This window comes from Vigna angularis, chromosome 9 (genome assembly GCF_016808095.1).
Source record: "Vigna angularis cultivar LongXiaoDou No.4 chromosome 9, ASM1680809v1, whole genome shotgun sequence".
Taxonomy (NCBI): Eukaryota; Viridiplantae; Streptophyta; class Magnoliopsida; order Fabales; family Fabaceae; genus Vigna; species Vigna angularis.
The window spans coordinates 30179681-30194503 of NC_068978.1; the positions used below are offsets into that span (position 1 = coordinate 30179681).

Here is a 14823-nt window from a genome sequence, read left to right on the forward strand (position 1 = left end):
ACACTTGTTCTATGTGACATACAAGTTCCTTTTCAATCTAAGCTTTCGTGTGATTGGACCATAGAGGATTAACAAGAGTTGCACAAAAAAAGTGATGATTATTACATTCACTTTTATTATTTTTGTTTGGTTCATGGATCAAAGGTTCTTATTTAGAAGTTTTGGTTTTTTTTTAATGTAAATTAATTACTATTAGCATGCAATGTAAACGAATTCTTTTTCTTGTTTTTTTGGTACAAGAGTATGAAAATCACATAGTATGTTACTGCAGATACCCAGTTTTAGGTTAGGATTTGAGATTTTGTGAAGATAAGCTATTATTGGTATGAAACGTAAGGTTTAGAGTTTGATTAGGGTTGTATGAGATTTTTTCAACGTTGATTGAGATTTCTTTATTGAATTATAACTTGTTAGGATTAGATTTGTATGATATATCTAATTCAGTGAGTAAATTTTACAATATAGTCTCTAGCAGTTTTCTTTAATAATGTGTTTTTTTAATCAGTGTTCTGAGTAGAAAATGAAATTAAATTGCAGCAATATACGCTTCCTTTTAGCCTTAAATGGGTCAAACAAATAATGTTAAACGAGCCTTACGACAAGCCCAAATGGTGCAAGTAAGCCCTCACGTGATTCCTTCATCAAAGATGAAATAACACTGCAAGCAAGTCCCAAAATAATTCAATTCAATACTAATGATATTCATTAATAATAATTAATAATGTAAAAAAATTAACTTATATTTTGGGAAACGTTTTCTCCTTATAAAAACTATAATTTTAATACATTCTTCACCATAAGTAGTAATTATATAAATATATATATATATATATATATATATATATATATATATATATATATATATATATATATTTGTATAATTTTATGTAAATTCAAATAATATTTTCATTTTGATAATTATTTTTAATTGCAAATACATTTTTACTTTTGTAAAATAGAGTGGACATATATGATTATATCTCTACTAGTAAATAATAATATCAATGGTATGAGTAGAAGAGAAAAAATTATCTACCTTCCTTTTCTAAAAATTCACAAATTGAAATATTGTTCCATAAATTTAAACAAAAAATATGTTTATTTCTATTATTGTTTAGAAAAAAAAAATTAATAGAATTGTTTTCTTCATTATATTCAACATCTGGTAAAAATATTTTTTAAAAATATCTAGAAAATAAAGAGAAATATTGAATAAAAATTTATTTTCAATTAGTTGGAATTACTCATAATATATGTAAGTTAATGATAAAAATATAAAAATTCGATGCTCAGAGTTACAGTTAAAGCTTCACAAATTCTTTTCAAAAGTATATTTTTTTTCATATGTAAAAATTGAACATATGCCAAGAATATAAAAAAGCCGGAATTATTTTAAGATTTTTATGCAATGAATAAATTTAAGTTAATTCTCATATTTTGTGTAAGAGTATAGAAAATTGTATTTTAAAATTGATATTGTGTTTAAAATTGTTAGACTCAATTATTTTAATATTAAAATTTTAAAATATAAATCGAGTTTTTCTAAAATATTTTATTATTTTAAAACATATCATTTGTTTAAAATTATTTTCTTTAGAGTTTTTTTTCTTCTCTTTAGCTTTTCTCACTATCGGTTCATCTATTTGAAGATTGGAAACTCTTAAGGTGATATATGCGGCGGTTCTTCACTTTTATCCCATCTATTTCTTCAATTGAGTATGTTAGTTTTATGTCCATTTTCTTGGTTCGTTCATTCTTTCTTTGCATATGGCCCTTTTTGGCTTGCATGTAATGTTTGAATTTTCTTTGTTAATCTCTATTAATCAATGGACCTAATGGTGTATCTTGATTGTGTTTGTGTTGTTTCTAGGGGTAGATAATGTTTTCTGTGTGTTTTAAGGTGTTTTAAGGGTTCTGATAATTCTAGTTTGTCTCTCAAATTGGAAGCTTAAGTGTGCATTTTTCATGTGATTGATATACTGTAATTGATAATTATATGCTTGTATGGTGTTTTGTATGTATGATTGAACTCTATGAAGAAGAATTTGTGAGTGGAATTGAAATTAGGATTATAAATTGGTTACTTGAATTGCATTATGAAATTGAGAATTTTTGTGTGATTGATATTGTAGAGGATGTTGTTTGAATCATTGAATGTGGTATTATTTGAATTGAGCATTTGTGTTGGCTGTTGGAGTGAAATTGCAGGGCTAATTAGCATAAATCTACATAATTATGTTCTTTGTAGACTTGTTAGGTGATACTCGTTTAACGAAGTGAAATTCAGAGAACTACTGACTTGGTGGTCATTGAATGAGAATGTACTCATTGGGTGAAACCAAATTTTTTTAACACAATTACAAATTAATCTAATATTTAAATAATATTAAATCTCATGAGTTTGGTTTTATCTTTTTTAACTAAATCTTTATATAATGATAGATATGTTTAACATGAATTTATTTGAAAGTAATATTAAATCTCTAACTAATTTTTTATTCATGACATCTAAAATAAAAATAAATGAAATATAATAATAAATGAGAGAATAGATGTAACTAATATCAAATAGAATAAATTTTTCGAATAGAAATTTTTTTATATAATATTAAAAATAAGTTGAAATTGAATTTATTATTATAGCATTAACTTATAAAATAAAAATTATTTTCATTCATATACTAAAAATTAATCTTATATCTAAAAGATACTATAAGATCCTATTCTACCATATTTTTTTTTCTTTCTTATAGAAAACCCTACACACAAAATGTCATGTTAATTGTCATTTTTCATAGTTCTTTCTTTCATTTCCCATTCACCCATTTCCCTCTCTGTCCCCAAACCTAACATGCCAAAGTACTTATTTTTGCTTAAAGAACAAATTATATATTTTAATATTTCAAAACCACTTATGTTTTAATATTTTGAACCCTAAAATGTATTAAAAGTTTAAATTTGATGGTCGATATTATATTTTAATAATAAAAACGGTTTGAATAATGATAATTTGATAAAAGTTAAGAAATGTTTTTACATTTAAGATTGAATAATTAATTTATTTATTTACTTAAAATGATGGTTGGCAATTTGCAATGATTAGTTTTATCTAAATCAGTATTATTAAGGGTAGGATCAAGAAAAATAAGTTCATTATTAGTTTCATCTATATCAGAGATAAGATTAGAAGGTATATCTAAAAAGCTAAGTCGAATCGGTGGAAAAAGCTAAGTCGAATCGGTGGAAAAGGCTAAGTAAGTATGATCAGAAGACATTATATTATTCAAAAAAGAAGTGTTCATATTTAGGATTGGCTTACTTCTTGCAGAAATTATATGTATTAAAATTATATATCATCATAATGTGTGAATAACTACCATACATTAATATTCAAATTGCATTTCATGAAGCATCATATGTATCATTAAATTCACCTACCATAAATATATATATAGAAACATGTTCATAAGCCATAAATATAAGTTTTCTTATTAGATAATCGATTATCAAGTTTGATAATCAATTATTCCAGAGAATTCTATGCAAAGACAACAATACCTACTAAAATAATCGATTATCAAATATGATAATCAATTATTCTTGTCAATTTTTGACAGCAACATGATTTTTCTAATTTGGTTACCTCCAATACATATCAAAATAACTAAAATGGTATAATTGACACTAAAATTGATTCAAAAATATGTTTATATCCAAAATTGAATATCATTTTACTTATTTGGCCAGAAATGAGATGTACCATGTCAACCACGCTTCAAAACTCAAGATATTAGATTTTACAAGTTACAAGTCATATTTTTGGTGCACTGAGATGTTAAACAAGTCTCAAATGACCTCAATATAGACTCCAAACACCAAGTTTATTTCTACATTGATTCCTATGGAGTTTCACCAATTAAAATTTCCTTTTTAACCAATTTCACAATTTTTTACCCATTTACATATATAAATACATATGACAGTAGATTAAACACACTACAAATCAGATTTTTGTAAACTAAAGGCTAAACAAGTCTTAATTTCCATCGAAATAGAATTTACATATCAAGTACCTTCGTAGACCAACATCGTTAGAATTCCCCTTGTCAAAACCTCCAATTTTAGACTAGAAACCAACCATAGTTCTCACCTTTCATTCTTCAAACATCTAACACCAATTACCACCCATATATATATACCATCAAATCTATCAACACAAAAGATCAAAACAAGTAACAAGTAACAATTAACCCGCATTCACAACAATACTTTTCCAATTCAAATAACACACATATAATTTAATTTGAAGTAATTATACCACAACACAATAGAATCTCAAACAAACTCAATCTCTTAATCGAACTCAAAACCAATTCAAATAATCAAAGCAATAAAACAATAAAACATAGGTATTTAGCTTCTTTTACCTGATAGGAGCTTAAACAACTCAAAAAGACCTAAAATCGCTTCCTCATCTCAAAGAGTTTTATCTGCACCTACCAACCACAGAGTCATTATCAGGGTACGTGGGTACGTGGTTAGAACCACTAATAATCAGAGAACATATTAGAAAACTAAGAAGACACATGCGATAGACCAAACCTCACATGCATGGAAGATATGTATAACTTAAGAAAAAGTAGAAACTAATTTACTCCTTTACAAAAACAAATCAACTAGATTAGAAGAACTTGCCACAATGATTACTTTAGTACTTTCATCTTCAAAAAGATAACCTAACAAATAGAATATCTAGCTAAAAAAAAAACTCTAAAAGAATTATTTTTAAAAAAATAATGATTTAAAATAATAAAATTCGTATAATAAAACTTTTATTTAGAATTTCAACCATTAACCTTAAAATATTCGAATCTTACAGCTTAAACAACACTACTACTTCTGAAAAAATAAAATTATGAGTTCTTACAACATTTGTATGTTTACAAAATTTATTCTGTGTGTTTTTTCGTATGATATATTTTGCATCGCGTCAATTTTTTACATCTTTCTGTATTACTTTTATATTATCAACTCTTCACGTTTTTTTAATAGTTTAAAAATTATATTTTTATAAAGTCTACTCAATAATTTTTGTATTCTCATTTTTTTTTCTTTCTGGATAGTCTCTTATTTAATTTCTTTTACATTATTTATTAAATGTCTCATTTAAAATAGAATTTAAGTGCTTAATTTTAATTAACTCAGTCTTTATTTAAAATAATTATATATAATAAACTTTATTTAAAAATATATAAATAATTTAAATACATTTTTTTGTAAAAAAAAATAAATTATTATTTGATTTTATAAAATAAAATAATTATATTAAACTATATTTATATTTTTGTAATCTCAAATTAATATAATAAATATATTATAATTTTTAAACCCGTGCATTTGTCCGGATATAAATACTAGTATTTATACATTTAAGAGTGAATAATTTATTTATTTATTTAAAAAGATTGATGGCAATTTGCAATGATTCTGTTGTGTAGGTTGGGAAGTGAAGAAAGCCCGCACGTGCAAGGGGCAGGAGGGTAGTGGCTGACCGTGATGTACGGGCAGCTGTTGTGGGTCCGGAAGACAAGGACAGGTGAATAGAAGCGCCAGCAAGACCATGAGTCAGGTGGGCCCCACTTCGATGGTCCTTGTCGCCTTCTCTTTCTCTGTGGGTCCCTTGCCCCGTCAGCTCCATGTTTGCTTTTCTCAACCTTTTTCTTCTTCTTCTCTCTATCTTCATTCTTTTTTTCTCTTATTTCTCAATATTATTGTCATACTTATTCTAAATTATTGAGAAAGAAACACAACATTTCTCATATCTTCTTTTCAATCAATAGAGTTTTTATTATTTGGAAAATTAATAATTGCCTCTTGTAAGAGTCATTTCATCATATTTTATAAGATTTTAATTTACTTTTTTTTAGATTTTATTTGAGCATATTCATAGTAAATATAAAAAATCATTAAGATAACGACAAATTCAAACAATATTCATAATAATATATTTCATTTTTTTTTTTACATCTTTTCACTATAATATTCGTCCTTATAAGTTAATTTTAGTTTTTTTATTTGAATTTTATGATTTTTCGAGATAGTGATTTTTTTATATTTTTATTTATTTTTATTGTGTTGCATAATTTTTTTTTTTAAATTTACTCTGATGCTCATACTCTGGATAATATATTATTTAATTATTAATAAACATATACATATTTTTAAAATAAAAATGTGTTTTTTATTTTATTTTTCTTGATGTTATTTAAGATTGAAAAACATATATTTGATGCTATCTAAATATATTTTAATCTCACAATACTTAACTTTTAAACTTATACTCTATGTATGATCTCTAATTAAAGACTTTTTTAATATAAAAATGAATGGTCATAATGAAAATGTTCTTAACATTATAAATGATACTTTTTAAAGAATGATTTATTTTATTAGGGTATCAATACTCTCAGCAATAAATAATTACCTAAATGTATGTCCCACCAATTTAAATGTTTGAAAGCTTCAAACCCTAGAAAACCATGCAATTTATATGGTAAAACAAAAATATTTAATTATTTGAATAGATAAGATATTTTCATAACATTTTTTTAACAATATTTTAATACTATTTAGTGTTTAAAATTATTATTATTAATCATGAACAATTTTAGACCAATAAATAATATGTAAATGATGTTAAAATATTATAAAAGAAATATTTTCAAAATTATCTATTTGAATTGAAAGTGAAGTGTTTTTGGTTTATGGAAAATGATTTATTTATTTGGTGGAAAATTATGAAATCCCACTATGAAATTTCACTCTTACACTATTTTATGATTATTCTAGAAATGTGGGAAGTGACGTGCTGTGTAAAGAAAGAGGCATAAGTGGTAGATGGGGCCATGCACAGCGTAGATATCATGAGTTTGTTTGATTTTGATGCGATGGGAGTCACACAATTACCTTTTATGCCCTTTCTCTTACATGATTTTCTCAACTTTTTCAAAAGCAAAAATGTGTCTTTTGCCATTATCAAATCAAATTCCATGCACATTTTCAAAAGCTCTCAACCTTTATTATTATTATTATTATTATTATTGCTTTCTTTTTCCAATTCAATGCAAATCTCACGTTCCAAAGGAATCTCAAACTCCAACAATAACATAAAATTATTTAATTTATTAGTTTTAAGTATTTGATAAAATTAGTTGATATCGTTTATTAAATGTAAAGAAATTTTTAGTTAAAAATGATTATTATATAAAAATAATTATGATGTATTTATTCTTTTATTCTTTTTGTTTAAATTATTGTTATCTTAAACTTTGGATTAATTATATTTTTCATTTTCAAACTAATAAAAAGATTATATTTTATTTTTAAAACAAAATTAAGAAAAAAAGTATTTAATTTATGTATTGTATCAAATTATGTAAAGTAATAACTAACATGTGTTTTTCATCTGAAAAAATTCAGTAAAAAAAGACTGCAATATAATTTTCAAATTTATTTGGAGAACGTTTTAGTTACTTTCATAAATTATGAGAATAAGTATTTTATAATAAGTTTAGAAACGAAACAATTTTTTTATAAAATAGTTTGGAGATAAAAAAATATACTTAACTCTTAATTTTTTTTATATTTTTTAATATAATTTTCATATAATTAACATCATATAGTTATTTTGATTTATAATATTAAACAATTTTATCTAAACCATATAAAACAATTAAAAGTTATAAGTTAACAAAAAAATACAATAATTAATATTTATAATTGAAAACTTAAAATGGTAATAATTGAAAAAGAAATTAAAAAATATTAAAATATAAGGGCTAATGATAAAATAAAAGAATCATAAGTTATAAACTAACTGAAATCATGTATACCTAGGTTAAAGTTTGTCAAACAAATTACTATAGTAAACATTTTTATATTAGGGCAAAAGACATTTAAATAGTTGTTTAAGGTTTTTTATAATCCTTTATTAAAGGCATGTGTAATAACATAAAGAACAAAGACCTAAATCTTAGGAAGCAAAAGAAAGATTCTCATTTGGTAGGGTTTGATTAGGGTATGACAGAAAATCTTGCAATTTCATCAGTTTTTAATTACTTCACATTTCATCATTTTCCAAGTGCCACGTTCTGATCATCTCAGAAAGTACAGTTTAACTTTATCTACGATGAAGGATAACAATACTTTAATAATATTTTTTTTACAACATTTTAATATTATTTATGTATCATCCAAAATTACTTCACAGTCATTAATAATAATTATAAATATAATGAACCAATCACATAATAACATTTATAAAATGTTATAAAAAATATCATGAAAGTATATTATTCTATTATCTTATAAATAAATTCAGAAAACAAAAACGAATGCAACAGTGAAAGGATTCTCTTGCACTTGCAACAGTCCAAGTGAAGAGAACCTTGTGGAGACATCATGCTTTATTTATTTATTTATTTGTTTATTTATTTATTTAGTTTTTTTGCCATTAGTTCATGCCAGACCAGACCAAATAAAAGTTGTCTGTCTTTATTCAAAGAAATTTTATGTCAATTTAATTACAATAAATAATATTACATACATAAAATTGATAGAATAAATAGTTCAACTAAGATTTCCTATAGTAAGATATAATTTTCTGGATATTGAACCTAATATCAAAGTAAAATTTTAAATTTTATTTTTTATATAATATTTTTGCTTTAAAACTGTATATGTAATTTCTTTCATTAGATATTTGTTATATTTATTCTATTTATTTAAAATTAAAGTAAAGTTTTAAAAAAAAACAATTAGCCTTTAATCTTACTCAAATAATTGATATAAAAAAATAATAATAATGAAATATAAGTTGAATCTATATAAAAAGATTGAGAAATATTTCTATCTAAACCCTTAACTTTTTAATCTTTAATATATTGTGAAACTTAAAATTATATTTCAATTTTTTATCTTAAATTAATTTTTAGTTCAATAAACTAATATATTAAACAATTAAATATAAAATATTAATTAAATTGAATTTAAGAAACATGATGAGACACATTGAAATAGAGAGTTAAAAGGTAGCCCAACCCATTTTGGAGTGTAGTACAAATACTCATCAGAGGAAGGACCAAATATTAAAAAGGTTATTTAAAGTGGAAAAGGTCTTTTTGGGAAAAGGCGTGTTTGTGGTAAAACTTCTCACAAAGTTTCAAGTTTAAACTTCATCACGAATTAAGTTATTATTACGATGGCTAATAATTCAGGTCAAAATTAAAATTCCCATGCAGTTAAAAAGGAGAAAAATAAATAATATAAATGAGAAAAATAATAATTAAAATTTTGAGATGAAAATGATATAATAATTTTTTTACATATTTTTTCATAATTTATTATTGTCAAACTCTTTTAATTCTTTTCTCCAGAAAAACTCAACAATTGTGTTGTGATTGTTTTGTTGTGATAACTAGCTTGAATATCTATAAAAATGGCATTGTTATTTCTCGCGTATTATTGAAATATTAATCTATAATTTCTTGGATTTTTCCTCTAAAAAAATATAAAATAAGTTAAAAATTGAATATATTATATTAAGTAAATATGAATATTATACAAAAGAAATATAAAATTTATTGTTTTACAATTTTAAACTAAAGATAATATTTTAGTCTTTTTTTTATAAGTTTTCTCAAAGTTTATCATTGTTGCATCTTTATAATATTTTTCTTCGAAAAACTAATAATAATATTAAATTTATTGATTCGAGTTGGTGTAACATCCATTTTTAGTAGTATAAAGCTACTAAAATAAAACATTACATTGATGATAATTTATCAAGAATTATAAACTTTCATTGAAGGACAACTTATACTTTAGAGAATAAAACTCTATTTATGATTGCAGCTATCCTCTCAATCTCATGCTGAAAAGACTCAAAAGACATCTCCCGAAGCTCACACCATTAAGATGATCATTGCAAAAGAGAAAACATACACAAAGACAGACAACATAAAAGCAAGGGTAAGCTAGTATACAAATAAAGTCTCAGATAATAATTTAGTTTAACAATTAACAACATTCAAGAACAAACAATTCATACAACCACAAGACCATTATACTCACTTATCCGGATATAATGCTGATATAGACTACTATAGGCATGCACCCATGGTAGTATTTATATTCTGCAGAGTTATAAACAAGGGTAACTCGACATACTCACCATGAGGTTAATCTTCTACTCCTAAAACCTAGAGGGCTTGGGTGAAGCCCTCCTGTCATTCTCTCCGCCACCCCATCCAACTCTACATGAGTTAAATGATTGGTAGAATATCAGGATACCTGAGTACCACAGTCTCTCTATCAAGCATTCTCTTACAACTTGTTAGAATATAGAATCTCTCCTTGAGATTCTTCACATAACACACTTTTCTCATTTTCATTACACACCACTTTCATTCTCATATAAATCCTATATTTATATATACATTGCATACAACACAAGAATCCATTTGAAACCATATACATATAACCTTTCACTTTTACAATAGTTCACACAACACTTTGATATCTTCGTCATACATTTCATCCAAGCATAAGAAACCATGCAAAATTTATGAAAGAAAAGAAAATAACCTAGACCAGTACCCCGAGAATACCCAAAACATAAAAAAAAGTAACCCTGCTGACTACCGCTCAGCGCCACAAACTTGCGCTCAACGCCAGCGAGACAGAGAGCTAGCGCCCAAGCTGATGCTTAGCGTCCTGTTACCCGAGAGCTAACGCCTAGGCTGGCGCTCAACGCCATGACAAATCCAATCCCTCTTTTTATTTGACCTTGGACGCTTCTCCCCCAACTTCTACTACTCCCTAAGACCCTATAAATGTTAAGAAACTTCAGAAAACGCACCTCTAGCTCAAATTGGCCATTCTAAACCAAAACAACTTCTCTAAGCTACCCAAACTCATTTCCAATTCTTCTAACAACCATTTCATTTCAAAAACTGCATAACCCTGTTTTGATTGACTTAATAATGGACTCTAGATTCACCAATTCCACCCAAAATCACTCCCTTAGAAATTCACTACCTAAAACCCCTCTTTTTGACCAAAAACCAAGCAAAAACAACCTCACAACCCTCTACTGCATAATAAACCAGATTTTTCTGGTTTGACAACTCTCACAAGTCCTAATATACCTGTTAGCACCCTCCAACACCTCAAATTGCTCACCTCTCTGATGTTACAAAATCTCACCATGCAAAATCTCAATTTTAACCAAAAGCACTTAAGAACTCATCCTAAAGGCACTACTAATCATTATACACTATACTTTTCTCATTTGACAGCTTAAGCAAGTTCTAAATAGTCTCCTAATACAACTAGTTAAGACAGTCCCCACTGCTAAACACAGTCCCCACTGCTTACCTCAAATTTTCACTAGTTAAAACCTTCTTTTTACACTAAATATACCTCCAACTTCAACATTGATTCCCTTACTTATTTCATACCCGATTTTCTTTAATCTAACACTTCTAATAAGTCCAAAATGATCTCATAACAACACTCAACCAGTTACTTCATCACTCCAACCTCTACCTTTAAAATTCACCCATATAAACCCCTATTTTTGACCTTAAAACCTAAGCAAAAGACACTTCTTTAATTCAACCACTTTGCATTAAATTTCCAAACATTAGGACAACTTCAGTACATATAATCAATACAATTTCACACATCACAAACATACAATTCCAACATGTCAACAAAACATGACCAAATCCTCAATTTCATAAAAATCCTCATATAACCAAACATAGGCATTTCTAAAAGTTTAATTACAATACCTAGAGATATAAATTCTAACGAAATCATAAAGTAAAACAAAGGTTCTAACTTCCCTTACCTCACAATAAATTTCTCTACTCAAAGAACGTTCCGCCGATTGCTTAAAACACAAGGAATCTCTAGACGAACCTACGAAACACCAAATTGAAAGCGGACAAAGTCCTTATAACTCCAGATTAACCAAGAATGACTAGAAGAATCATGATTACACATGCAACAGTACTAGGTTATTCTAAAACAAATTTGGGAACGGAAGAAGAAAAATGAGTCGAAACTTACCTGCTCTATTCTTGAAATTGATCGGCTACATTTATAGACCTTGACGCCGTGAACGTAAAGACATCTCCTGATTGTCAAACAGATGACTTAGGAGCAAGAATTCTTAGAGAAAAAGTAGAAAACTCTAGAAAAGTGGTTTCTAGAGATGATATATTTTAAAATAATGAAACTTGTTTATAACATTTTCTTTTATATTAAAACATTTTAATATTAAATAATGGAGTCTCATTATTTTTAACTCCTTACCACTTCTAAAATACCATTTTCTAGGTCTTCACAGTTGACCATCAATTCATAAAAGTATTATATGAATTAAGTTAAAAGTAATATTTAATTTGTTATATACATTTATATATAACTTATTAATGTCAAGTTTTCTATGATTATTCAAAGAAAAATTTTAAAATAAAAATTTATCTTAAAAAAGAGAGGCAGGTTCTAATTAGACAATTGTTTGGTTGGTCAACAATTAAAAATGATAAATACTATAATTTGTTTCGATATTATTCTCTCGAATAATTCAAAACAAGAATTTTGTAATAGAAAAACTTATCTAAAAAACAACTGTATTTTTTTTTTATAATTAGTCTATTATTTGGTTCACAACGAAAGAAGAAACAACAAACACTATAATTTATTTAATTAGTTAATCTTATTGAACATTTATGTTTATATAAACAAAAAAAACTCAACATTTTAATTATATACTTAAGAAATAAAATTATTCTGGTGCACTTGGATTGTCCCCACCAATCAACTTCTCTGTTAACACATCACATGATTCATTTTATTATATTCATTCATCAAAATTAATCACTTCTACAATTCATGATTATTTTTATGTCATTATTCGTGTTTATCATTTAAAAATTTCTATAATATTTATAATTATTTTGCTCTTTAAAATAGATAAATAGTCCATAAAATCTTAAAATAACAATATATTTTATAAAGGTAAAAATGTTAAATCTTAATTAACAACTATATGTGTGTAAATGAATTAGATTATTTTTTATGTGAAATCCAAATAAAAGCTATTTATTTTTTTAACTCTTATGAAAGAAAAGTTATACTTTTTATGATAAAACATGTGTATAAGTAGGTAGTAATATATTTAAAGAAATATTTTTTTTATAAAAGAAATAACATTTAAAAGAAAACAGTATTAATGTAGCAGTTGACTAATTTTTCAAGTTTAGCAACTTGAAAATATTCGAAGAAGGTAGAAACATTTGTGTTATAAGAAAAATAGAAAATAGGGTTAAAAGAAATGAACATAGTATTAATATAATATTAAAGCCTCATGATTGGTGGAGAGTAGGAACATAGTTTGCAATGTGCACCACCTTATATAATCCAATTCAAGTGAACCTCCCTTTATATAATAGCCATTTTTCTTTGGTTCCATTCCTGCATTTTCTAGCTTCTTCTTCTCTTCTCTCTCTGAGTTTTTCATCTATGGCTACTTTTCCTTCTCCCCCTTCACCTTCTTCTTCTTCCTCAATTCCTTCTCCAAGATCTAGCATGTTTTACTATGCTAGAAGTGAAAACCACTATGAGGAACCTCACTTCCTTCAAGCTTGTTTTCTTTGCAGAAAACCACTAGGCCAAAACCGTGACATCTTCATGTACAGGTTAGGTCAATTCAGATCACTCAATCCACCTCTTTCATCTGTTTCACCCTACCCCAGATGCTGATTCTTCTTCATTCCTTCAACTTTCAATGAAAAAATTTCATCTTTACACTGAATTTCCATGTGGGATGCTGTGTTCTAGACCTTTGTTCTCAGATCTAGAATAAAGTACCTGCAATATTTCTCTGGCTGGACTAATCGAGACTTGTTGATTTCTTTTCAGCTGATTTAATTCAATCAATAAGTCCAAAGATTTACTTTTTATTGTTGTTTTGTGTTAGATTGATTGAAATTTTGTGATTTGTTGAGATTTGTGATGAGGGTTTTTGTAACTGTTGTTTATGCAGAGGGAACACACCATTTTGCAGCAAAGATGCAGGCAGGAGCAAATAGAGATTGATGACGCAAAGGAGAAAACTTGGAAGCTTTCTTCCAAAAGGGGTGTGAGACAATCAGAGAACAGTCAAAATAATTCCACAACAAATAAGGCTGTGAGAACAGGCACAGTGGCAGTGGCATAATCAAGGAACAATCCAGGACATGATGATGATGATGATCATGATTGTGATTGATGAAGATGAGTGGGGAAAAGGGTCTAATTTTTTTGAAGTGAAAAAGATGGAATGGAGAATTCCAAAGGAAGATGATGAAGTGCAATCAATAATCCATGAAGATTCTGATGAAACCGGGATGAATCTTCTCTGTCTTTGTAAAGAAAAAAGTTAGGGTTTTTTTTTTTTTTTTTCATTTGGGAGAAAAGAAATACCCAAACAAGAATTTTTGGCTACTTTTGTTTCTTTTTGGTAATATTTGATTTGACCCTTTTATTTTTACTCTTTTTCTCTCGTGTTCTATAAGAAAAAGAAAAAACATCATGGATGAATTGATGAGATGGTGTTTCGCTTTCCCAAAATTTGAGAAAATGAAGAAAAAGCGTAGAAGATTCTTCATCCAAGATCTAGATCAGTGAACCTTGTTACATTCTTCCAAGAGCTTGTGTTCATGGCAAATTTTATTTTCCTTGGTTACTAAAAAATTATTTTCATATAAATCC

The 14823-nt window shown here is 26.5% G+C and overlaps 1 protein-coding gene across 1 annotated transcript; it reads left to right on the plus strand.

Annotated features, from left to right (window-relative positions):
- Nucleotides 1-13514: 13514 nt before the first annotated feature.
- On the plus strand, nt 13515-14602 carry LOC108346963 (FCS-Like Zinc finger 3-like). Its single transcript, XM_052868533.1, is given in 3 exon segments — nt 13515-13769; nt 14117-14139; nt 14142-14602. Coding segments are annotated over 3 exon segments (348 nt in total). The 5' UTR covers nt 13515-13593; the 3' UTR covers nt 14291-14602.
- The last annotated feature ends 221 nt before the right edge of the window (nt 14603-14823 follow it).